Source organism: Phallusia mammillata, chromosome 6, assembly GCF_965637545.1.
Source record: "Phallusia mammillata chromosome 6, kaPhaMamm4.hap1.1, whole genome shotgun sequence".
In the NCBI taxonomy this organism is placed as follows: Eukaryota; Metazoa; Chordata; class Ascidiacea; order Phlebobranchia; family Ascidiidae; genus Phallusia; species Phallusia mammillata.
The window spans coordinates 8,334,304-8,360,573 of record NC_137257.1 but is presented as its reverse complement, the minus strand read 5'-3'; the positions used below and the strand labels follow the sequence as shown (position 1 = coordinate 8,360,573).

At 37.0% G+C, this 26,270-nt stretch overlaps 2 protein-coding genes across 5 annotated transcripts in view; one reads left to right on the top strand and one right to left on the bottom strand.

Moving 5' to 3' along the window:
• Positions 1 to 567: 567 nt before the first annotated feature.
• LOC145233509 (cGMP-dependent protein kinase 1-like) lies at positions 568 to 25,971 on the bottom strand. 2 transcript variants are annotated; one of them, XM_080098248.1, is made up of 18 exons: positions 25,708 to 25,971; positions 25,287 to 25,441; positions 14,360 to 14,526; positions 12,905 to 13,018; positions 11,801 to 11,906; positions 10,705 to 10,768; positions 8,384 to 8,461; positions 8,115 to 8,209; positions 4,997 to 5,068; positions 4,803 to 4,874; positions 4,041 to 4,137; positions 3,840 to 3,979; positions 3,682 to 3,771; positions 2,487 to 2,628; positions 2,143 to 2,306; positions 1,884 to 2,006; positions 1,534 to 1,663; positions 568 to 1,094 (listed from the first exon to the last, which is right to left on the bottom strand). In XM_080098248.1, exons 1-18 carry the CDS (start codon positions 25,834 to 25,836, stop codon positions 996 to 998), a joined length of 2,037 nt encoding a protein of 678 aa, XP_079954374.1. In that variant the 5' UTR covers positions 25,837 to 25,971; the 3' UTR covers positions 568 to 995. The 2 variants fall into 2 exon arrangements, with proteins under 2 accessions (XP_079954374.1, XP_079954373.1); XM_080098247.1 differs by lacking the exon at positions 25,708 to 25,971 and adding an exon at positions 17,725 to 18,889 and having other exon boundaries at positions 25,287 to 25,350.
• Positions 11,856 to 26,270, top strand: part of LOC145233512 (dual 3',5'-cyclic-AMP and -GMP phosphodiesterase 11-like) — a 55,941-nt gene continuing 41,526 nt past the window's right edge. For 2 of the 3 annotated variants that reach the window (XM_080098256.1, XM_080098255.1), the window contains exon 1: positions 11,859 to 11,923. The gene's annotated coding sequence lies outside the window, so the exon portion shown is untranslated. Of the gene's footprint in view, positions 11,924 to 26,270 lie in introns of all 3 variants that reach the window. The other variant, XM_080098257.1, reaches the window with a different exon arrangement.

The window sequence follows — 26,270 nt, the reverse complement described above, 5'->3', positions numbered from 1 at the left end:
CAAATTATTTTCCCTCTCTCAGTTCGTTTGGCTGCCTACATCACTGCTTTAAGACTAAAAAAGTATTAAAAACATCAAATAAAATAATTTTGACGTTTACTTTAAGAGAATAAAAGACAAATATATGCGATTTTCTTTTGTTTTATTGTTGATTTGGTTCTTGCAAGCAAGAGGTTATTTTTTTAAACTTTTTTCTTCGACACATTTTCAAATTAAAACATTGTGGTGTTACCGAGGTTGCGTGCGTCCGGGTTGTCGTTGTTTGTATGCTTTATTACACCGCACATTCTTTTGGCTCGTGAGTGTTTGTTCGTCACTCAACAGCCTCGTGAAGTCACATGTCGTGTGTCAACTGACTTAATGCGAAAATTTTATTAACGTATTATGGTGTGCTAGGCTGACGTAACTACTGTCAGAGTTCTCATAACCTTACCGTGAGAGTACAGCCAATATTGTTCCGAAAATGTATGAAAATACAGCTAAGCGGTTGTGTAATGATTTTCATTGTGACTTTTCGTAATTATAAGGAACACAACATTCTTCCATCTTTGTATAAACCACAAACGATCATTTTAACAAAGAATTTATGAAACTTTTGACAAAAAGATGTAACACACGTTTATGAAAATTCTCAACGATGGAACATACACGGAGATTAAAACAAGATTGTATCAGGTTACAGATGTTGCAATGATAAACACGTGAGGCCACTTTGACAAAGCGAAAACCACTTCTTTGCCACGACCTGCACCAGCACCACATTTCTATGCAGTCTAAATGTTACAAAGTCTCATTTCGTTAATTCTTGGTATTTCCACGATGAAGCACTTAGGTTGAATCATAACAGCAATGAAGTCGACTGGGAACAAATTTAATGTGAAGTTGATGGATTGATTGTTTGGTCTGAACTTCACTCTTCTTCTTGCTTGGACTATTACACCAGATTCCCAATCTTGGTCTTGTGTCTGCTTTATCCGGTTCACGCGATGAAAGATCTAGAACTCTGTGTCCCAACCGGAAAGGTCATCCGCAGGAGGCGACTCCTCATCCTCCGGAAATTTGTCAAAGTTGGATGAGTCGGATGGGCCAGAGACCTTAAAAGTAAAGGGAAGATAAAACAGTTGCCACCAACATATCTTTCGATTTACGTTTGACACAATTGCTTTTAACGTTAATTGTCACTATTAGCGTTGTAAGCAAATTCCAAAGAAAAAGTAGTAAGTGGTGAACCTAAATTTTGAAAAAATATTTAACGTTGATGAACGAATGAACAAAACCATTTTAATCTTGTTTGTTTTTCCTGTTAATTACTTTGTGTAAATTACAAGCAGTAATTTTTTGTCTAAGTGCGGCAGATGTTTGAGTATAATTTGGTAATCTAACCACGCTTACACACGGCAAAAACTAACGCTTACATTGGCACATAAAATGCCCACTTCCCCACAACGCATAAGAAAAGTAGTTTTAAATACCTTGCGTGCTGAAAAAAGTCTGCACCATTAGTTTTATGGCAGTTATTATTATGATCAATACCTTTGGTGTTATTGAAGGATTCATGGTTCCATTTCTAAGGCCATCCCAGTGAAAACCATCAAACCATTTGTGCTTTTGAATGTCTTTGATGCCACTTCTCTGATTTCCCAGGCGTTCCGAAGGATTGTCTCTGCACCACGTAAAACGTCTTATTTTGTTGAAAAGCAATGTAGGTGGCGTTTAATTAGTTTGTGTTACTGTACAATTTGTTTGATGTTTCCAACTAAAAAAAGTTAATCGTAAAATAAAACAGGGATGTATGATTGTCAGTTGCATCCTCAAAACTGTTTTAATGGCCACAAAATTAGATTTCATCGTTAACATGACATTTTTTTTGCTGTTAAACTTACCGACACAGTTTACGGATAAGATTCTGTGCACTTTTCGATATTTTCTTCGGAAATTCCACCATGTCAATTCCCTTTAGAATCAGGTTGTAGGTTTTCATTGGGTCATTTCCGGTGAACGGTGGGCTACGTAAAGCAAGTATTAGATGCCTTCCAATTAAATGTGTACCTTAATTTTTAAAACTCTGGCCAAAGCAGCGTTTTTTTAAAAAATACTGTAGGGCTATGGTTTAGTAAAAGCAAAGCTACTTCAATTGTATACCTTCCTGTTAGAAGCTCAAACATGAGTATTCCCAAAGACCAATAATCAGCAGACAGGTCATGACCTTTGTTGAGAATGATTTCTGGAGCGACGTATTCAGGCGTGCCACAGAATGTCCAAGTCTTCCGACTAAAACCGATGCGTTTGGCGAAACCGAAATCAACCTAAAAGTAAAAGTTGGGTGTTACAAATCGTTAGCAAATGGCAATTGTGACTTGTTACAAGTAAGATCACAGAAACATAACTGACAAGGGAAAGTTAATGATAAAAGAAGAGGGGAAAAAACAGAAAAAATTGTTAGAAAAGGAGAGGGAAGGGAATCAATCAAAATATTTTTTTCTTACCAGTTTTGCGTAGCCCTTGTTGTCCAGCAGCAAATTTTCAGGCTTTAAGTCGCGGTAGATGATTCCCCTTCGGTGCATATAGTCAAATGCTTCAATGACACAGCCGGTGTAAAAGCGAGAAGCTGAATCTTCGAAACATCCTCTGCAACGAAACGTGAAACATTTTGTGCAAAACATTTAACACAGAATTTAATTTACCATTTCAACCAGGTACGAAAGTCAACAACTACAGAGACCTGTTTTTGTAGTTGATAACACAATAGCATAGTAGCCCTGTGTGGTGAGAGTGAAAGCATTACTTTCGTTGGGTGGAGGTATTGAGTCAACTTTAGTTAAAGTTGTCTATAATCTCTGTCACGCGTGGCGCTGTTGGCACATGAAGCGATTTATTTTGACTCGCCAAACGATTTCCTAGTTAAAGAAGCTACATTTTAATATATTCTTACCTATTCGCTCGTGATTAGTTTGTAATGTAACTTGGTAATTTTATAAAAGCCCGCCAATACCCAGACGAATTTATCTACTTTCCGGTTACTATTACAAATAAACTGGGACAAAACATATTACACAAACAAATATTGGCACGCGGCGTTGAAATGGTTGTCGACCACCGGTGTACACTTGACCGAGTAACAAGAATACAATAAGCCGATTAAAATCAATTTCATAGATTTATTTTAATGACAATTAATGTGGATAATTATAGCTGAACACCGAGTAGATTAGGTTAAGAGACCAAAATAAATACCAAACGCTCTTCTGCACACCCTTGAATAAAAGATGAGTGCTTAATATAAAATTTTGCCCATTGGAAAATAAAGTTCTTTTATATTTTTTACTGCTATTAAACAATTTACGTCAATCGGGTAAACCAGTGGTTCTCAAACTTTTGTTTGTTACGACGCCTCTGGAAAAGTTTTCTGGACTTGCGACGCACCAGCAAATAAAAGTTAATGAGAAAACTCATTATTAAAGTTGTTTTTATTGATACATCACCAAACAGTTACGAAACGGAACTATTTTGCGACGCCCTTGGAAAATTGAAACGACGCATCAAGGCGTCGCGACGCACAGTTTGAGAACTACTGGGGTAAACTATCTAACAGTAAGGTTTTGTACCAATTTACTTTATATATGTACATCAATAGTCTTGGTAATTTTGAACAAAGTTATTGCTATATGTTTGTTAATTTACCTGTCGCGCAGTACGGTCCAAAGCTCGCCACCAAGACACGCTTCTAGAAGCATGTAGATGTACTTATTGTCCTTGAAAGTTCGGTGCATTCTGTAAAAAAACATTGCATTATGAAATGCTACAGATTTTTCAGTTGCTTTCATCGGTATAACACTTACTTGACTATAAAATCACTATTGCATTCCATCATTATTTTCTTTTCGTTCTTTATGTGTTCCTGCTGCCTAGTATCAATAATGTGACGTTTTTTCAACACTTTCATTGCGTAGGTTTTGCTTGTGTTGCTCTTTAGCTCAACCTAACGACAAACATTTGTAATGTTGTGAGTTACCTCAGTTAAACACGAGTATGATACCTACCAGTTCGACTCGACCGAATCCGCCAACTCCAAGCGTATCAATTGCAGTAAAGTTTTCAAGAAGAAGGCCGTCGTAGAACGATTTATCCGCTTTTGATCTTTTAAAAATTTAGATACCACATTTTTAACTAGAGCTAATTTGTTGACTATTTTAGAAAATTTTTAGTCAATTTATCGTCAATTTTTTAAGTTTTTAAACCCTAGTTCTTTAAGAAAAAATGTACAGAATTTTTCGATTTCTATGTGAAGTGTTTTGATTTTCAAATTCATTTGTCCTTCGCCGGCGTGCGTTGTGTGTCTGATTTGACTGATTACTAAAATTTTTGCTACTTCGTTAGTGGCTACGTTTGTTGGAGCCAATACGTTTAACCCTACTTTAAGATATATTGGCTTTGACTAAAATAAATTATTTTTTCAGGTTGATTTTAATGTTTTAATTTTTTATTGCTCTGCTAATAAGTATGAAAAGTTTTCATCATAAATTCATTAAAATGAAGAGCACCATTTAAGTTGGTCATTATTGTTGTTACACAAGGACAGAAAAACGGAAAAAGGGAATATGTAAGTAATCATTGCATATTTTAGCTCCAATTAAATTGGAACAACAATCAAATTAGATATTTTTCAGCCTTTGTGTATTGTGGATGCAAACTTAATGCACCAAGTAAATTACAATATATTTTCCCTATTTGATTTAGTATTTTTAGTATTGGTAATATGTCCATCATTACATTTAGCATATTTTAATCTTAACTGAACTTACTTGAATGAAATTATTTCATCATAAGTTTTATGCCTGATGCTGTCCAGGTCACCAATAAGTTGATTGAATGATCTGCGAAAATGTTGTTTATGTTGCTTTTATGATAATATTTTATAACTAGGAAAATCATTATCTCTCACTGATATCATTTTAATGATAAATTTAAATACAACATCAATGAAAGTTTATCTTACTGTCGATCAATAACTAGACAAGTTGCCCCTGCTGGATCATCCACTACCACATTTGCTGTTCTCATGTCCTCTCTAGAATGTGAAAGATTTTCTGTTAATATTTTTGCCTATAACTTGTCTTTGTTAGGTAAAACATTACTTAGTATTGTGTCATTGGACTTTTTAGACATTTTTACACATACAATTTTGATTGACTGTATTCATACCCATCATCTCACTGTGTTAAGTGTGTTTAACACTTTGTATGCATGAAAATATGATCTTGGAAGATGTAAACACATGTATATATATCATACAATTTACAATTTATAACTTTTCTATTGTTGGTACTGTATATATATATTTAATTTTTGTGTGGTGAGGAATTATTGCATTTTTGACTGCATTTTTACCCTGTATAACACAAAACATTATTTGTGTTTCTTGCTGATGAAATAGAATCATAATAGTCAATTCTATTTTGAAACGTTTTATTGCTTAAATCTTAAACTGAAAGCATCAACTTTTTGAGGTAGAATGCTGGCCTTTCCACATATTTGCAATTTATATATGGTATACCTACATAATGATTAACAACAAACACTTTTTGTTATATATGTATATATATATATTTGTTACCTAATTTTAATTGGGTTCCCATGCTTACTCAGTATTAACAACCGGATTGTTTCTGAAAGCAGAAACGAATGGGTCACCAAACATGTGTACACACGAATTTGCAACAATATTTTTAGAAAAAGCATGTATTTTAATACAAGGCAATGCATAAATTTACTTAATTTGAAACTTTGAAAGTTTAATCTAATGCATTAGCTCAGGATATTATATACATTCGAAAAATATGGTTGTTACAGTCGGAATATCAATGCCCTAGTTGTTTTTTAAGCCGTTTAAACTTCTGCCTGAGAACCCCGAATGTATGTTAGACGCTGGCAAAATAAGAACCCAGGTTATGTAGGTCATAATTAGGGCAATTATTTTTTGACCTAAAAAACGAAAAATTTTGACCTACAAATTGAAAATTTTGACAAATTTTGACCTTAAAAAACTTTTTTTCGACAAAATTTTGACCTATGAAGAATTCAAGTAGTTAGATTACGCATTATCGTTCAAAAAGTTAAAATATGACTAGGCTAATCTAACTAGAGCGAAAGAATGTGCAAAAGTCTAACAGAAGGGCAAAAATCTGAACATAGACCTAACCTTTTCTGAAAAGAGAATGAGCTAATGAAAAATCACTGCCAAAAAGCTGCAGCTAAGACACAACGAAAATTATTCAATACATTTGTATAAACGAAAGATACATGAAGTATCTAAAGCAAAACCGAGAGCTGCACCTAACCTGCAGCTGCCGTAAAATGACTTGGGACCTACCAAAATTTTGCACGTTTTGAGGTGTGTTGAGCATCACGCCATATCAACCTAATTGTTTCACTCACTTGATGGTTTATGATCCGCAATTATTGGGGCAATGGGCCAATTACAACAGTATAAAGTAGGCTACAAGGTGTAAAACGAATAGTTTGCTGGCAGTGCAACCTCTACAACACCACGACAATGCAGTTTGTAAACAATTTTAACTTTGTAAAAAATTTTGACTTTGTAAACAATTTTGACAATTTTTGACCTATTCTAAAAATTTTGACAAAATTTTGACTTTTTTTGACAAGTCAAAAAATAATTGCCCTAGTCATAATAGTTCGTCCTTATCTGTGTTTTGCAGTATGCATAGTGCATACGTTGACCTACAGTAACCTTTCGTCGTCCGAAAAGCGGTAACTGTTTCAACAGCGACTGTTTCACGATCTTTTCTAACGCGGCTTCGGTTATGCAACCTTATAATGCATGCGCCTACTATTGTTAGAAAATGTACAGCTATTGAATAACTGTGTATGGCGGCAGAGCAGCAAAACAAACTGAAAACAAAGCAGTCTAAGTGTAACTAATGAAAAAATTGATTTTAAACGCTTAGACGTTGCCTAGATTCAACGCGCGTTCATACGCAAATCTCCTAATCACCATTGTAAACTTATCATCACTCTCATGTTGCCGCGTGTGATACAGAGTGTAGAGCACAAAAGTGTAAGTGTTCACACATATTTGGGGTCGTAAGAGTAAACATTGAGCCAATTGGGCTGAAATTTTGAACAGCAGGCAAAGAGCATCAACGTTTTTAATTTTACGTAAATAAACAACCTAAATTAATTTTACTCTTTTGTTTGTTATTAAAAGGACCTGGAAACATAAAAATGAATATCTAAAAAAGTGAAAATGAGTAAACCAGACTTACTTTTTCAAAATGCTTTGAAACATGCTACGATGCCACAATCAACAGTATATTAAACTCATAGTTAATGTACTAAAATTTCCGCGTTTAGGTGGGTTATCGATAAACACAGGGTCAATCAGGGTTAATTTGTGGGAGGATCAACTTTGCATAACTAGATATCATGAGTAAAAATTTATAATAAAAACATTTTTTATTGGCCAAACGGGTGTAAACCAGAAAGAAACAAATAATAGCGAAACTAATATGTGTGCCACTTGGGTATGGGACCAATAATAACGTTGTGCAATACCAAGTAATTGTGTAAAACAATCAAATTTCGTTGAAACCCCCAAGATGATAAAATAAATTAGTTCCACGATAAGTAAATGCAAAAATGCAACATGAGCTGGCAACATGTCAAGATAGTGTCGTTATAGCGTAATCCGTCACAACAAGCGTGTTAGATTGACAGTCGTGTGTTTTATCGATTATACTTTACGTCAACTTTTCCAATCTAAATTTTCGGCGCGGTTGGGCGTGGTAATTAGCGGGCATGGACTTTCATGTTTCTGGGGTCTTAGCGAAAAGATTTGAATCTCTTTTTAAGATGGCGCGATCGTGGGCGTTTTTTGATCGCGTATCGTTTAGCGATGATCTTTTATCCCTACTCTTGGCGGTCGCACCCGATTAGCGGGCCAAGTTGCCAATTTAACGACCTTCGTGATAAGCCAGGATAAGGAGAATGTAGCTTTTTTAAATATAAGGCCTTTTATGCAAGAAATGTTGCAAATCTGAAAACAATAAAGCACTGTGCAGTCCAAAAACTTTTTGTGCCTTAATACCACTTACACTTGTAAAGCTTTCTCTCCGAACCAGTCTCCTTTAGCGAGATTCCGAATGAAAGCCGGTTCGTCAGTGGCATTTTTTCGTTTAGTTACATTTACCTGGACAACAATATGTAGTTACTAGTAACTAGTTATTCCCATTATTGTTACAGTTTTACAGTAAGCTAAATTTGTATGTATGTTAGTGTTATGAAATTTTAAGTTTTGAAGTTAAAAAAACAACATTTAAATTTAGATTTACCTTTTACCTCATTTTAACCTCATATTACTTACTTTGCCTTTGCTGATAATGTAGAACGTATCTCCTATCGCGCCTTGTCTCACTATGTACTCGCCGTCTTCGTAATGACACTAGGTGGAAACAAAGAGTATTTTTAGTGAACGCACATTTTTTTGGTATAAAATGAAGATCAACAAATTGCTGTCTTTTTACCATTTTGTTGATAAACCAACTTCCATACATCGTGCTTTTTAAGTAGTTACCACAGTTTGAATTAGGGAAAAAAATACTTATTTTCTATTTGTCTTTGAACAACAAATGATAGTCATCAGCTGTACAGCCACGCTGGTTGTGGTCGTCCTCGTAAAACAAGTTTTACAAAAAAAAAGAAAAAAAAATTGTAAATTGTTTTCGTACTTGAAACAATGTCAAATGCAAATTTTTGTGTAACTTTACACAAAGAGCCAACTCTGGTCGATTGTAAATACTACCAGGAAAGCCCCACCGTGCCACAGCATTACAAACTTGGATTCAAACATTATTGCGGTTTTAAAGTGGACGCCTGATCAATACATGGTCGTGTAGCAACATTAACGTCTACAAGGTTAAACCAGTTCACGCAGGTCTGTACCAAGGCACCTGACGCAGCCGTTTTCCACGAACTGGCACGACCAACTGAAGTAATTGGAAACAACGCTGATCTCGCAGATCTTTCGTTTTCGCTGTGCAAGAGGCTTGGTAATTAAACCAAAACTGCTGGAAACGTTTGATCTGATTTTAACTGCACGTTCGAGATTGACGATGGTGTAGGATAACATAGGGCGGACAATTCATGATTTATCTGTCGTAGACATCTTTCTGTTACTGCCCTTGATTGGAAGGGAAAGCCAATATGAAATAACGAAATATTGGTTCATGATCTATTGGCGCTTCGTTGGTTTGGCATTTTTCTATAGTCAACTGCCTCTTGCTGTTGCAAATCATTCAGTGTTTGCATCTTTCTGTCACTATAATGGTTTATTTCTTGTATCTCTGCCAAATAACTCCACTCAATCACTAACACTGCTAACAATATCTGGTTACCGAAATCAATATCTCTTAAAACGCAAGCTATCCGTCACTTGGCAAATTGCAACCTTTCAACTGCAAGCCACACGACGAAGGCAAACAAAAACTGAAATCAAACAATTGCAGGGCTTATAACATCCGGTGTGGTTTAATGACTTTGGGTTTTAATTACCACTAGTTGCTCTTGTTTAAACGACCGCACCTCATTCGAAGTGTTGGTTTTTCGTTATTTGTCATTATTGACGCAATGCGATGACAGTTGGTTGCACGCAGTTCGGTTTCAAAAGTTTGGATCCAAAATGGCTTTGTGGAACTGTTGTTTTCATATGTTAAAACTGGTAATCAGCCTTTGTATCGCTTTAGTAATTCCCTTAAGTCTAATGAAAACTTTGAAATATACCCAACTAAAATCGTTTTTTGGAAGTGAGAATTGCCACGATGCTGTTTGTGGTAATTTGGATCCTCATCCCATAACCAACTCACTTGTTGAGATTTGTTTGTTTGTTGTTATTAAAGAGGTATTAAATCTTTTGTACGAGTTTAATTTCTAACTCAACTTAAAACGGGATTGTAGCTTCAACTATAGCTTTATTGCCATAGCAATTGCTTTCTTGACAATCCCATTAACTTCTTTCCTACAATGTTGTTACCCGAGTGTTTTTTTTGCAATATTTGTTTTATATAATTACAACTAAAACTTGCTTGATATCATTAAAATAAAGTGAACAATTGAAAACAAATTGCAACCCAAATTCTTTTTTTTGTCAACAAACCTACATGTGCAGGTCATCTGCAACATTTACTCTTCATTAAATTTTCATTAGGTGCTTTTGTTATGATGCTTCAGTTTAAGGTCAAAACCAATACAATGCTAATCGAAAAGGTTAATGAAACCAAATGGATGCAGTCACTGTTACGTTAACAAATTGGGTGCACTGGAACTCGAGCGATGAAATAAACATTGCATTTTAAACTGTTTGGATCGATTGTCCGTGTTGCCAAAACAAATCACAGTTGATATTTATTATTAAACTATGTTGGATTTTGTGACAATTGTCATACACTTTCGCTTTTGTCCTAGTATTTTCATATGAAGCAATGTTACGCATTTCATCGAAACCCTACACATCATACGATAAATGTTAATGGTGGATGTGGCCATTTGGAACTTTAGTATTGTTACACGGTTTTCTTAAAAACATCTTAAATGGCATCACTCCTAAGTGTATTTAAAGTTTTTTTTTGTTATAACCAAACCACGGTAAAATATATTTCTTAAATTATTATCAAATACGTTGCAATTTACCTCTTCCATCACGTCAACAATACGGCGCAGTATGTCTTCGCTCAAGCTTGAAAACGTAGGGACACTAAACAAAAGCAATACCTTTGTTAGTCACTGCAAACATATTTGTTTATTGCAATCGAATACCTTTCCCTTTCGGACACGTATTATATTTTTGCCTAACATCATCGAATATCTAATATACTCTATTCCATGGCTTCAATTACAACTTGCCGGTCTTTAAACCTAATTATTATATTATTATTTTATATATATATATTATGATTAATAGCCACAGGTATGTGCATACAATGAGTGCGCTAAAGTCAGTTATTTAGCTGACATGCGCTTAAAGATGTCGATCATCATTGGGTCAGCTGTAGGCATACCACATACGTCCTCTTATTGGACGGTTAAAACATGTTCTACCTTAAAAACCATAATATTGGACATGTACAGCATGTTTGCCTGTTTTTTTTTACGATGGAAATATGATAGGTTTAGTGAAGCGCATTACATATTTTAGTCAGTTTTCATGATTTTTAATGCAAGGATTTTAAAGAGGGGATTTCCTAGAGCAGGGATGGCGAACCACTGACCCGCGGGTCACGAAGTGACCCGCCACGTGAATTTTAGTGACCCAGTTGTAGTTTTAAAAATGTATACTGATTACTATAGGTAGGGTGACCAGACTTCCAAAATTAAAAAGTTAAATTAAAGCCCTTTGCCAGATTGTCTATTGTCCTAAATTACAGATTGTTCAGTCAATTGTGAGGCAACAGGTATGTTTATTTAAACGCCCAACTTCAAACGATTTGTTGTAACTTTGCTTACGCTGTTCGGTTCCACATATTCAGCGAATCCTTTTTTTTCCATAAATTTCTTAAGATCGAGTGCAGGAATTGTCTCAGCTCAGATATGACTGCTGCGTTTATTAAGCTGAAAACTACCTAGGATTGCAAGACTTGCAGAGAAGATGCAGCAACAAGCTTCTCATTGACATGTAATAAAATATGTGACCCACTTTGTTTTCTTTTCGAATTATGATCTTATGTATGACCCATTCAACCAAAAAGGTTCGCCATCCCTGTCCTAGAGGATTTAAAACTTAAAATACCTTTTCAGGAACTCGAGGTACTCGGAATGCTTTAGCAAACCACTTCTCATCATAATAGCTTGGAAACAGTGACGGTCAATCGCCCAGAGCCGAACGTGTGTTGTTGCTGAAATAAATTAAGAGGTAATCGAACATGTTTGACTTAGTCTATTCTACACAAATAACCTTAACGCTAAAACGCAAAAGCATGTGCCTATTTTTACAAACATTTTGCAATAACGATCTGTGGATATTTAACGAACATGTGACTGTTATAAACTTGTTGAACTTTTCGTGCTGTTTTAGTGATTTGTAATTGTACCCTGCACTCATTTTTGACAAAACGGTACGAGGCAACACTCTGATGCATTCATTGTTTGAGATTTCCCGTCTCAACAGGAACTATGAGGTCAAACGTACATGCATGAAAGCTAATGCAATGCTGTTTAGTGACAAATACTGGTGGTTTATGTTTGACTTCCTTATACGGCCAAATCTGGTCTTGTTGTCGAAATTAGAGAGCAAATACCACCACACCTGGACACACTTAAGCCATTAAGTACATGCTGTAGAGAGAATAGGCCCTATAGTTATAGCATACAGCTTTACTATAAGCCGGTGCTCGCTCAATGAAATCGTTTTTCGCGGTTTTGGATTAACGGGGACAGCAACACGTTTTTGCGAATGGTTAGGTGCAAAGTGCTGGAAACCAAACATTTTTTCTCCGTTTTTCATTTTTTCTTGGTTTGTTTTACTTAGATATCAGCTTATTTACTTGCTGTTTTTCAAGTTAATATTATATCTTAAGTAACTAAGAAACCATTGCAGAAAGGAGGACAAAACCATTGGTGTATTTGAATGACAAACGTTTGTAGTATTTAAACCTAGTGCTCTGATTTATTGAATTAGGTTGTTCCATTACTTTGTTGTCTTTTTCCTGTTTTACAATCAAGTTACAAAATTGCTTGCTTTTTATGGGAACATCGGGTGCCAAGTTTTTGAGGTTGGGGTTTCGAATCCTAACGGACTAATATACCTATGTTCCATGGTTATTTTCAATCCAACTAACCAGCAAAATGCATGTGTTTTAAATATCAGTTACCACCATATACTGGCCTTGCATACCTTTGACAGTCGCCGTACGGGTGCAGTTGTAGAGAATAGCCAGTTCCCCGAACACCTTCCCTTCGACCATGTTGCATAGATGAGCACCGGCCTTGGTAACGGCCACCTTACCCTCTGTGGATACAAAATGTGTAAACAAACATGGCTAAGTGATGGACGTAGTGTTGATATAACCCGTTGCGGCCGGATTTTCTACGAAAAGCTCGGGACCGGATAATACTGAAACTTGCTGCCAAACTGGCGGCGCGCGTATGTTAAGGTGATTTGCTTCTTTAAGGTCGTGCTTGCGTTTCGCTAAGAGGGAATTTCCTCACATGTTTTGGAAACACCTGCGCTGTAAAAACTGCTTTTATCCTGTTGATTTATAGAGAGGTACAACAGAACAACCAATCGTATGGTCACATGCATTGCTAGGTTGTTTGTCGATGCAAAGCGCGCGGATTTTTTAAAGAAATATAACAGAATTATTGCACAAGGAATAATTTTGCATAGAGGCTTGTTTAATGCTAAGACATAAATTTTTTATGTATTTGGCAATCGGTGTTTGTAATAGTTGACATGTACGTACATGACGTGTTTCACTATTTACGTCAGTTCAATTTGTAAATGACGTAAGTAGTCATTAAATGATATAAGGTACCAGTAATCTCAGGAAACCACTTGAATCTTGTTTTCTGAGCTTAACGTGCTGGACCCAAATCTTTCAATCTTAAGTTATAAATTTTGTTTGTCTCTGCTAATGTTTTCATAATTTGTCCATTCCTGTTTGAAACGGTTTATTAAGGATGCTGTACCACAAATATTTTGGGTGGATACGTTTAGGGGTTTAAATAAATCGTTCCAACATTCCCATGTTTTTAAAGCGTTTAAAAATGTACTCGTTTGTCCTACGTTTTTGTAATAGTACGTTGTTATCATATCTAGTAACGTTGTTATCATATTGAAACTTTTTTTAATTGAGCGTATGTCCTGTCCTTAAATTTGACGGCGACGTTACATACCGCTGGTAGTTTCGCAAAGCATAATATTTTGACAGATGGAAAGAAAGCTAACGCAGTCTTTGCGGGCGCCAAAGGGAAAATAAACAGTGAGCTATTTAAACATGATGAACAGGTTGGGTTGGGGTGGAAAAGTGGACCAACACAAACAGAACTAAAGAATCATATCGCGCTTTGTTGTTAAAACCTTTTAAAATATCTAAAACCGCACTGATGAAAGCTAAAGGTTTTCGAAACACGTGTAAACTTTTTCACAAGAATAGTTAACTTTATTTCCCAGCTAATAAAACAACACTTTATGTTGTGCAATCATTCGTTTTCAAACGGTATACATTACAATTCTATGATATGCGAATCGTTGCACAGCATGTCTGATTTAGTACATTTTGTATTGAATACTGAATGTTATTAACCAACGGGATGTCAAACCCATGATGTTGCTTATATCACCACTCACCTTCCATTACGTAAACCAGTGATCCAACGTCACCCTCTTTGATTATGCAACTACCATTGGTATATTCGACTGGATACATGCATTCAACGATTTCCTCAATCTGTGGATCTTCCAGGTGTTGCATGAAGTCATTTTCTAATATTGCTTCTCGAATCAGCTTCTTAGTTCTGCAAATAAAAACCGTGGTTTAAAATTCTGCTGTTAATACTTTTTCACCTGCGAAAGCTTGAGAAAACTAAATCACAAACTTATTTTGATTACACGAATTTTTTTGTACGTTGTTCCAACAACTCTTATTTTAGTTTGTGATGCTCGCGTAAGTTATTGTTAAAGTTTTCGAAGGAGTTTGTGTCTCTGTGTGTATCACAAAAATAATTGACTCCAGTATTGAATCGTCAGCTTTTTGACTTTCATATCCATGACTTTTAATGTGTTGGAGTCATTTTGTTGGCGTCGGGTATTTTGTCAAATCATATCTGTTGATGACATTGTCACTGTCCTCCAAACCCAACAGGAGGGAGAATGTGTCAGTCACTGTTTGTTTGTTCGCTGACTAAAACCGGCACATACATGTCCTTGCGGCGTTGTAATGTACCTCGTCCCCAAATTGAACTTATCGCACAATCTAGTCACAGCACATGTTCTACCAACTCCATTTTAGTTAAAAAGTAAAAGTGTAGCAAGGATGTGTCTTGTTTTTGCCGGTGGACCTAAATTGCTGATAGGTGGCCTTTATTTTGCAACATTGATTCTTGATTAGCCTTGTATTGTTTTCCATTATGGCTGTGACGTACATTAGGCAATTTGTGTGGCCAATTACGAGTAATTACCGCTTGTTAAGGAATATTTCATGTGAACTACTATCTGCTACTGGATAGAAAATAAACCATATATAAAACATGATTTTCGCAAACCTATTTTATGAAAACCTGTTTGTGATTTCTATACATCAGCGAACCGCTTTTCCATGTAGTTGCACCAGTTAAGTTAACTCAACGACGTTTTGGACGTAGAATGTCGGGATTCAACATTTATTTTCACAACAAACGTCTCGTGCTGTCGACCAACATTCGAATTTTGTTTGCACAAAACAAACATCTCTTTTGCATCAATTTTCAGGCAACATTTTGACTCAAAAACGATCTATCAAAATTTGTGACAACCAATTGTGTTATGTCAAGGTAAACGTTCAGAAAAGACAGTATCAAATTATAGCTACTGTCAATGCTCTTTTTCTGGTTTGGCGCGTTTATGATGAGTGTGAATTTCGAGACGGTCGTCAGGCGGCTGAACGTCGACTTAAACGGTGAGCTGAGCTTTTTGATTGACGAGAGGAAACTTGAGTAAGATGCTGAGTCACTCGTTTTTGGTATTAAAAAAAATGTTTAGCAATTGATAACTATATGGTGTCTCGAATTACCCACTTCTTCAATGAGTACATGAAATCGGTAATATGGGTAGAGCTGCGATGCCGCGACAGTGAATAACTGATAGATGAGCAACAGTTTTTGACTTTTGCCACCTTGATCAAATTACACGGCATCTTGTGCTTAAAATTGGCGTTTTTTTAAACCAAACGTGATAATAAACCAATTCTATATTAAACCTAACAGTAAGTCAGGCACGTTTAAGAAAACCTTGGCATTATTATTATATAACCATAACAATTCCTTAAAAGTCTTGATTTTAACTCCCATAGCGTTATTAATTTGCTTTTAATAAATACACAAGGCGAAAATATCCAATATTTCAACAAAAAAGTCTGCTATTAAAGCAAGGCCTTGCCATCCAGCGCGTTCTGTTACACATATTATACAGGACTCTTTTCTTGCGCGACAAACCGCAACGAAATCTCTGACCGCAATCCTCTAAAACTACATTCCCCCGCACAGCATTATCCTAACCGTAAGCCAGAAAATTACTGATATTGAGTGTCCTGCAACCAGACACATGAACTCTGGATTCCGAGGGCACAGGAAGGTCTTAAAAAAGTTGTTTGGCCTGTATGGTACGATTTGTCAGCTTTTTCTGTTAACGAAGAGCAGGTCTTATGGCATTTTTAAACCAACATAACTGTCTTTCTATTAATTGCATTTTTTCAAATCGTCAGAAAAAAAACAATATTTTTTTTTAAGATAGAAAGTAAAAATAAAATATGTTAGTGGTCTATTTCGGAAGTATTACATGGTTGTTGCTAGGAAAAATAATTTGATAGGAAACAAGCGCCAAGTCACACTATTCGAAGGAATTATTTGATGTTTCAGCGGTCGTAAAGCATGCGTAGTAATGGATTTTTGACTGATCAATAACAAAGGCAGAGATGTTGGAGAAACGCTCCAGTGGAATGTGTGACTTTTAGTGCGGTGTTTGATCCGCCTAAACTAATCAGAATCTCGTCTTGTCGTTGCTTGTGCGTGGCCCGCACGACCACAAAGTGAGATAAGCACGAAAAACAGCAAGTTTCAAGTGAACTCACCGCTTTTGCGTGACAGCTACTTTACCGATCTTGTGGTCTCATTAGGTATGGTCTTAAGGGGTGGGAACCACTTTGCGCAGACAAAACATTTCAATTGTCAAAAAATTAAAGCACATCTTTTAACCTTTTTATTGCATTGCTCTGATTTAATTTAGTACAAGCATTGTTGCGTGGTGTTCTCTAAAAGGTGTTTTTAGCTAAGTGGTACTACCAGTGTGTTTAGCCAGGGCGTTTTTAAAATTTCAGCGTCAACCAGATGTCATTTACTTTTGATTTAAATTGACATAAAACACCAATAAAATGCGTTTTCTCAAACAAGTTTTAGACCAGTCATCAACTTTTACAAGGACTAAGCGCTTAGAGCTCGTACCGAGACATTTCTTATCTTCGAAAAAATCTTCAACACGCATTTCACATTACGTGCGACCTGTAAAGCCTGTTTATGTGCAAATTACATTTGTTCCAACACACAGCAGGCCACTGCAACGAAACAATAGCCTTCGGCGGAGGCATGTACGATTTTTTTGTACCAATTCACCAATCCTGTATCTAAGACCATAAATTCGAAAGTTACCAGTTTTGTACATGAGGGATAAAATACGTTTGTTTGTTAAATTTACTATAGTTGGTAATGTTTGATTGCACACACTTGTCTGTCTCTCGGTTGTGCAAAATAAACATTAGGGCTGGGACTTCCCAAAGAAGTGCAATTTGTAAAAATAAAAATAATTCTTAAAGGCGGATTAATGTGAAATCCTACTACATGATGTTTTTGTGAAAACAAAACTGTATTTTCCGACATCCACAATTCATAATTATTGTCGAGATTGATTACCTAAGATTCCTACCAGCACAATTTCACCTCTAACCAAATGAGCATAAGCCTTACTGGATTGGTTTCGGTATAAAACGTAGCTTCAGACTCTTATCGTTGCTTGGTTCAGCCGAGATCGCATGGCGTTTCAGTCGCTTGGGTGGCGATTCCTGGCGTATGGACGCCGTCGGTGTGGTCGGTGACCGTTTGGGCGAAGTCGAAGGACTCACAGTGGCACATAAGTTGGCAAACGACGAATGCAGTCGTTCTGGAGAGAAGAATTGTTCAACCGTGGCTGGGCCTTTGCGGCTACACTCAGGCGCAGCAAATTTCGTTGAGTGGATGTTAGTAGGCGCACCAAACCCACTGAAACTTGCTTCACATTGTTGTTTCTGTGGTTGTTGTTGCTGCAGTGCGAGCAGAGGTGCCATGCCGTTTGTCATCATAGGCACACCTCCGATAAGTTCTGGTTGTATGCACCGGTTTGGCGCTGTGGTGTGCAATGCAATGTTCATTGAATTTTGGCTTTCTGGTTGATTTTTGCTGATGTCTACCTCCATGTCTGATTGTTGTTTCTGCTGATGTGATTGTTCGCAATCCATGTCTTCCTGAATCGCAGGTTGTTGTGGAGTTTTGGACGCGTAACGTGCGCGGGAATTCGCCTTTTGCTGCTCGGCGTACAGCGCGGCATGCTGCAAGTTGGCCAGCATCACTTGTTGGACATTTATGCTTTGTAGAAATGCTGTGCGTTCCCGCCATCTCTGGAAGTAAATCTGTTCAAGCACCCTCGGGTCATAACACTTGTTAGGTTGGTAAGCAAACTCATTTCCAAATATCGCCGGGGTTTGGACGGCCACATGTACCAGGTTCGGTTGCTGCACAAACGGTACAAATGGTGTTGCAAAGCCGTTCATGTGTGGGTGTATTCTATGGGACCCATTTGCTTTAGACGACGGCGCCTTGGGCGTCTTAACGTAAGACAGTCCGCGTTTCCAGATACTGATGCGGCGTTTTTCGGGTTTCATATCGCTCGAACATGCATCGTCGTCGTTGTAGTGCATTCCAACGTTGTTGACTGCGCGGGCGGTCTGCTGATGTGCCTTACTTCGCAGTTTGGCGTGTTTTCGGAACCAGTTGTGTACTGATGATTTTTTACGCGGCTCTTCAGTTTTTGTTGCAGTTAGCATGCTGTTCGCAGACGATCCTGATGATCTTCTAGAACTAAATGCGCGCATTAGTCCTGAAACAGAAACGCGGATTGAACTTGAACTCGTGCTTTTTCGCGGCCTTTCAATTTGGTTCATTTCCTCTTCTTTAAAAACAGGCGGCGGCGTTCCTTCGGGATGTAGTCCACAGTTAAAACACAGGGCTACGTCTTTCTGACTTGTTTTCCTGTCGACTTTCGGCTCGCTTAAACAACACTTTTTGTTAAGTTCGTTTTTTCCTTTCCCTTTGACAGTCGCTGGTTGTCGATTGTCTGGCACTTTCAGTAAATCTAGACTTCCTCGGCGTGGCTGTATGCCTTTGGACGATACGTCACCGCTAGTCAATGCCTTTGATGGGGTCTTATCATTACGTTTCGCACCTTCACTGGATACCCGAACCACAGTGCTGTGTTTTTCTGTCCGCGTTACGCTAGGGCTATAACTACGGCTGTGGATTAAATTCAGTGGCAAACGGGCAACGCGTTCAGTTTTCTCCGAACTGTAACATCTTCGGTGGGCATTTGACGCCACAAACACAGACTTGTACTTATCGATCTCGCAGTGCAGGCGCTTAATGTTTTCCACTTTTTCGAACAATTCTGCTTCGAGCGACTTGATCATATCGTCCTTCTTCTCAAGTTCGGTGAGGTAATGCCGCACGGCCCTCTGAAGTTCGCGAAAGCTACACATCCTTCTCGTGCCTCCCACTCTTACTCTCACTTTTTGCTCCTGTGCGCTTGAGCGGCAGGCTGATTGACCGCCTTGGGCTCCGAAAGCCACGAACAATAAGCCTGAAAGGCCGGCACGTTTTGCCGCAGTTCTAATGCAGTTTAGGCACGATTCGCGCGAAAAAGCAGCACTGTTTTAAAGCTTGTCGGCTAATCAGTCCCATATCTCGCGTCGGCAATTGTACAAAGTCACTGGTTCCTATAGTTGATCAACGAGAAAACATTTGCTGTAACAAGTGGGATGATTCTAGTAAGTGATTAGTAGGTTGTTAATGGGTGTCTAGACTACAAACACTTCTTTTTGCAGACACAGAACCTAAACAAGCCCGCAAAACAAAGGGGTTGGTTGCACATAAAAATTTGAGATTGAAATTACGAAGACATATTGTCCAAAGAAAAGATTGGAAATGTTTCCTTAAACATCATATCAATTACAAAACACCTTGTTTTTAACTATAGTAAAAGGAAAAAGGCCGAACAAACACTTGATTTCGAAAGTACAAAAGCTTGTTGGGTTTTTGTTTTGCCACTTTTCAACAAAATACGCATAGGTGTGTGTACATTTTACCAAAACAACTTCACTCTGGCAGGCTAAGGGCAAGATTATGCTCCCACAAAATAAACATTGCACCGTGTCTAATGGGCTTTCCGACTTGCCATGCCTTAACTTGCGACTTGAAGAGGTAGTGGACACTTGAACTTTTGTAAGCACTCGTTACCTCCCATGTTGTGACAAAGGGGACTTCGGCGTACTTTGCACGTTTTTGTCACAGTGACAGTTCATTCTTTTGGTTTGCTTGTTTGTAAACAAATGGTAGCAACGCAACGAAGTGACACATCGTTATTTCAAACAACTTGAGCGGTTACCACGGAACCAAGTTGAGTCTTTAGCAGAGGTTTTTGACATGTTTTAGTGCAGGGGTCTCCAACACCCGGTCCGTGGGTCACATGAGGCAATTGTTTCGTGGCCCACGGCGTTATTAGAAAATGAAAAAAATAATTAATAATTTTTGAAACAAAAAGTTATTTGTCTTATACGTCCTCCAAGTTTTCATAATTCAAAATTAATGAAACATTAACCTACAAACGTATATCACTAAGTTGAAAATACCAAACTTAACCTTTGTGCTACATTATTATTATATGTGATGAAATAATGCGAACTTAGTCTGATCATTAAAGCGTAAAGTTCAAAATCCGTTAAGTTTTTTGTGTAGACTATTTTTCCTTAGCTTAGGGATAAGGAACGTTTAAGATGAAGGCCAACCAACATTTTATTGACACTTATGTAGGCCGCATTGACTTTCAGCGGTCTAAAGTCCGGTGGTTTCCAAACCATAATATTTACATAACAGACGTTTCGTATTTTTTGCGCAGTCGAGGTAAATTCAATTAAAAAAAACAATTAAACATCATAAGCTGCTAAAGTACTACTACACTGTAGCTGTAGTAACTACAGCTTTAGGGTTCATTTTACCTAAATATTATCACTTCGTTACGCATATCAATGATCCAGGAGAGATTTGTGACATTATAGACAAAACTATGAAATTATGCGCAAACAATTGCTCGCTATAAAATAAAAAAGCATCGATCAACACGCAAATAAGATTGTAAAGCCATGAGCTCTTCGAGTTCAACAAAAATATCGCCGTTAACCACTATCGGACCATGAATTCTAGTATTCCACAGTAATGTAACCACATATTTTTCTATGATTGGAGCGTTCAGTATCAAGGTCTTTAAGAACATTTTAAAAGCTAAGACTGCATGTGGCCCGCGGTTTCTATAGGTATAAGTTCGAAAATTGGCCCAGGACAACTTTTGAGTTGAAGACCCATGTTTTAGTGTCTACTAACGTTTATGTATTGCTCTGTTAAACCAATTACAAATACAGATTAGGGGTTGCCTAAAATATTTGGGACACATTCTATCAAACACACCCAACTTCACATGTAACAAGCTTCTTTTTTACATAACGAAAATTGTGGCATATTTTAATTTTTTTACAAATAAATAATTTAACCATTCAAGATTTACATTACTCTTATTGAATCAAGAAATGTTTGTGAAAAATGTACCTTATATGCAGGATTGCCATACCGTCCTTATTTCTAAGATTTGTCCTTATTTGTATCAGGGCAATGTCTTAGAAAAATTTATGGTCATTATTTCTAAGAATGTCCTTGTTTTTGACTGGGTCCTTATTTTATCCTATTTTCAACATTACATGTCAAATTCCTGCTACAAGTAAAAGTAAGCCTGGACCTAAGCAGTCGTGAGATGCACTAAGTTTTTTCTACGAGCAGAGAGTTGTTGAAACATATTGTTTCTGGCAAAAACATGGCATGTGTTGTGTCATGGCTCGCGTAAATGCAAAGATTTGTTCAAAACTTTTGTTTTGTTTCGTATGAAAATTTAATTTTTCGGTTGTCCTTATTTTTATGCCGATGGCAACCCTGCTTATAGGTTACGAATGCACCTTTTCCAAAAAAATTGCTTTTACGCACCGTTTAAAACATTAGAGTTGGACTATACATGATGGCTTATGGAAGGTGAAGCGTGTCTTGCAGCAGGATTCTTTGTGTATAAAACCGAACGAACCAGCAAGCTGAGACCTATTCTTTTTGTCCAAAGTGAGTTTATTGCAGTGGACATGAAAAAATATGAAAATTTTTGAAAGGGGATCGCAAGTTACATTTGATTGCTAGAATGTGTCGCGGTATGTTAAAGGTTGAAAAGCACTGTGTTGAACGCTATCGAAGATTACATCATTTGGCGTTTTTATGTGATAATTTACCAACTGTGTAACACTAAAACGGCGGGAAAATGTACCTTTAACAGCCGGTGATATCAACATGAACATAACTTTTTTAATTTAATAACTCAAAATACATTTGGAATGATTAAAAAATGTATTTTGTTTCCTACTGAAACATTTTAGGGCGTGTATCTCGGTACTGTCTTACTAACAAACACTCTGAAGTCTTCGCACAGACCCCTACTGGGTCCGCAAACCCCTGGCATATATACACTGCTTTAAAGTTTTAAGTTAAGATTTTTAAAATGCTATAATTCAAGATAATAAACTTTTTACTGCTCTTATTATTTGATATTGGAAAAATAGCAATTCTCTAACGTCTACTGTCATTAAGAGCAACATTTATCATGCATACTGAAACTAAATTAAAAACATGCGCCAATATATTCCACGTACCAGATAAAGGCGACTACCAAATACCTCTTGCCTATTTCAACCTTCTAAATCCTCATCAAGTAATGTTAAAAGACAAAAAAGCAATCATATAGCCTACTGGCTTTTCAAATCAACAGCCAGGTTTAAAACAAAAATTTAAGAACGGCCTTGACGTTAATACGCTATTGAATGCAATGGTCGAATGCCAAGTTACCGGTATCCACAAGCCGTTTTAGAACAGCGCTTTAATTGCCGACGTCAGAAAATCAATATTCCATCAGGGGACAAGGCCTAGCAAGAAACGCGGTCTGCACATTGGTGTATTTGTTACATATGTCATGACCGCTCTAACCAATAACTTAACTGTTTTAAAAGTATCATGTTGCTTATAAAACCATGGTTTCAAAAACAAAACTGTCTGCAATGGTGCTTCGACATAAATTTCAGATTTCGAACGACTAGAGATATAAGTTATATTAAGAAGAATATTGGTGATGGGTCGTTTGGGTGCAATTATTAAAACATCTGTTTGTTTCAAAAAATGTATATTTTTGTAAAAGCATATGAGCCAATAAATGATAAGCTGCAGACAGTGCACACTGTTTCGACCTATAAGGTCTCATCAGTGCAGCTGGTGACGAGAGATCGGCCGCATTGGCTAGTGTAGCCATCAAACGGCACTCCAGTTTGTGGTGAGCAACAGGGTACAACCCCATACATCACCCAGTCTGTGCGATGCCACAACTGGGCATACAGCACAAATGAAACTGGCTCACAGTGGCCAAGCAACTGCTTGGGAACCACAGTGAAGTCGGCTCAGTGTCACAGTATCAATGTAAAAGCATATGAGCCAATAAATGATAAGCTGCAGACAGTGCACACTGTACCGTTTGATGGCTACACTAGCCAATGCGGCCGATCTCTCGTCACCAGCTGCACTGATGAGACCTTATAGGTCGAAACAGTGTGCACTGTCTGCAGCATGTATATTTTTATTCTACCATTTTGTAATTGATGGTATGCATCTGCTTATAATCCCCATGTTCAATCTGTTTTTATTGGTTTTCTAAATTGAGTTTTTATTAGTTTCTAAAGCTGGCCCAATTCATTGCCTGAGATCTATAGGATAAGAAGAATGGTGGCACGCTTGATGGTAGATTGTAATTAGGTAACGGGAAACAAAAATACGTATTTTTTAAATATGTTTGTCAAAATTTACTTGGGATCAAAAGTTCAAAAACTTCCGGAAGAGATTTTGAAGAAGTCAGGCACCTTACACCGATCTTCCTTTTTCATTTAACGACGATGGCAAAAGTTTTGGGCCACAAACGAATAATAAAACAGAATTCTATCGTTTGTGAGCTTACAATGGATCAACACGATGATACGACAACATATTTTCAGCTGGCGCTGTATAATAAATCCGGTCCGTTGGCAAGTGGATGAATTAAAATTATTGACTATGCGGTGGCGAATGAAAATTGATCTAATTTTACATGTGCGTAATGTGTAAAGGGTGATGTAATGCAAATGCAATTTAACTTTTTTTGACTTATGACCTACATTGAAACATTTTTGTGGGTTCCTTGCTCTTGATACCGTAAACTAAATGCTTTCTGTAAAGTTGTCGGGAACTTTTACTTGTACAAGAAAAGTATGTTCTTTAAGAATTCGAACACCTTTAAGAATTTCAACAGTACCTTTGAAACCAAGTATCGATTGCTGTAAAGTTGAAACGTTTTATGAGTTTAATGGTACAATGGCAGACAACACCAAGGTAGCGCATTTTAAAACTCAACTGTACAATTTAGCACTTTTTGTAACAGTCGGGACAAATCAACTTTACAAGTCTATTGACTCCTTCGTCAATCGATTTTAACAAACTTGCTTTTGTCGCTTTACATGTATTGGACGCAAATCAATTTGAAGCTTTGCTGCAATCGTTCCGTTGTTAAATACGTCGATGCAACTTCCTTCTGACAAGCGGTAAATGAGGTTCTTGAGTCAATGATTTAAAACAGGATTACACCCTTCCGAACTGTATCATGTTAAAAAAAATATTACGGCTGCTAAGCATTTTACGTTTTGTTGTGTCCCTAGTGTTGTTGCTAGTGCTTATTAATCACATTGTTTTAGGCAACTGGACTTGAAACGAGGCTCATTTTATGTGATGATATTTATGCATCACGACAAGAGTGTTAAAAGGAAATTTGATTCAGACAGGCGCATGTGTGATGACCTGTGGTTGTGCGAACAAGGCTTTTTGTGTGAGCAGAATAACATGTTAATTCTTGGTTTGGATCACCAAAGTTCTAAACCATTTTCCCGATTCAACTAAATAATTGTACACATACGATAACTAGATCCTGATGGTTTTACCTTTACTGAGTTCGTAATCTTTGAACTTTTTACAAAAAAAAACATTGTTCTCATGCGAAGTATTAGGCAAGTTTTATTTTCTATTCGTTGCTTATCTATTCCTTTTCATAAAAAAACACTCAAACTTACGCTAATGGCTTCTTGAAGGACTTTAAAGGAACTTGAATGTCATTGGCCAAAGCAGCGTTGGGTTCAGCACTGATACCTTGCGCCCTCTGAGTTCGTTTGCGTGTTTTCAAGTACGTCCCTAGAGGGCTCTGTTGAGTTGCAGACGGAAAAATGGACTAAACAAAAAAAAGGTGTTGAAACACTAGACATAAATACTTGGGAGATAAAGTGACATAACCAAAACTACATATTTACCTTGTGTCTGAAATGCCTGTAACTTTGGTGTGTTTTTACTACAATTTGCACGCACTTGTATATGGTTAATCGTTGGCTTTTATAGTTGGTTGTAAAATCAAATAAGGTTATCAATTATTTCGGCTGTAGGCTATTTTACGTTTCTTTATCTTTTTGCATTTAAACTTCGAATTTTCAAAGCAGTTACCTGAAATTTGTCCAATTTGGCTTTGAGATCTTCAATCTTTGCGTCTTTTTCTGCAATTAATCCTTCAAGCTCTCGTATCTTTTCATCCTTGAGCAACAGTTGGTGTCTCATGTCATAGTGATAATCCATTTTATCTCGAAATCCAATTACGTGTGTGTGACACGCCTATTGCCTACGTCTAATCGATATGCCAGACTACCGGTAAACTATATTCGATCCATTTTAAAGTGTTCTTTGCAGCTGTGAAAATTACAGAAAAATAATGCATTGTCATAAGATGCACTAAACGGTTTTAACCACAGATTAATTTTAAAATACAAGGGTGTTTTTTATCCTAACCATTTTAACCTTTTTAAAATGTTTTTTTTGGCCCAGTACTTACATAAACAATTTTCCATACATTTTTTCGAAACAAAAAGTCAGTTTAACCAAAGTAGGCTAAAGTTTTTAAACCACAAAGCTAGAGAGGTGTTTCACCTCTTTTGTACTACTTAAGTTCGTTCAGGGCTAAATTTTTGGATTAAAAGTTTTTAGAAACATAACAATAGTTCTACTATTACACG

Bases quoted from the DNA above. Each gene is read 5' to 3' on its own strand.
- LOC145233509 (XM_080098247.1), bottom strand. From the start codon at position 18,884: ATGCGCGCATTTAGTTCTAGAAGATCATCAGGATCGTCTGCGAACAGC. The intron at 4,875-4,996 runs GTAAGATAAACT...ACATTTTCGCAG, and splicing joins TGTCTAGTTATTGATCGACA to ATCATTCAATCAACTTATTG. The intron at 1,664-1,883 runs GTAAGTTTAACA...TACGTGGTGCAG, and splicing joins CTTATCCGTAAACTGTGTCG to AGACAATCCTTCGGAACGCC.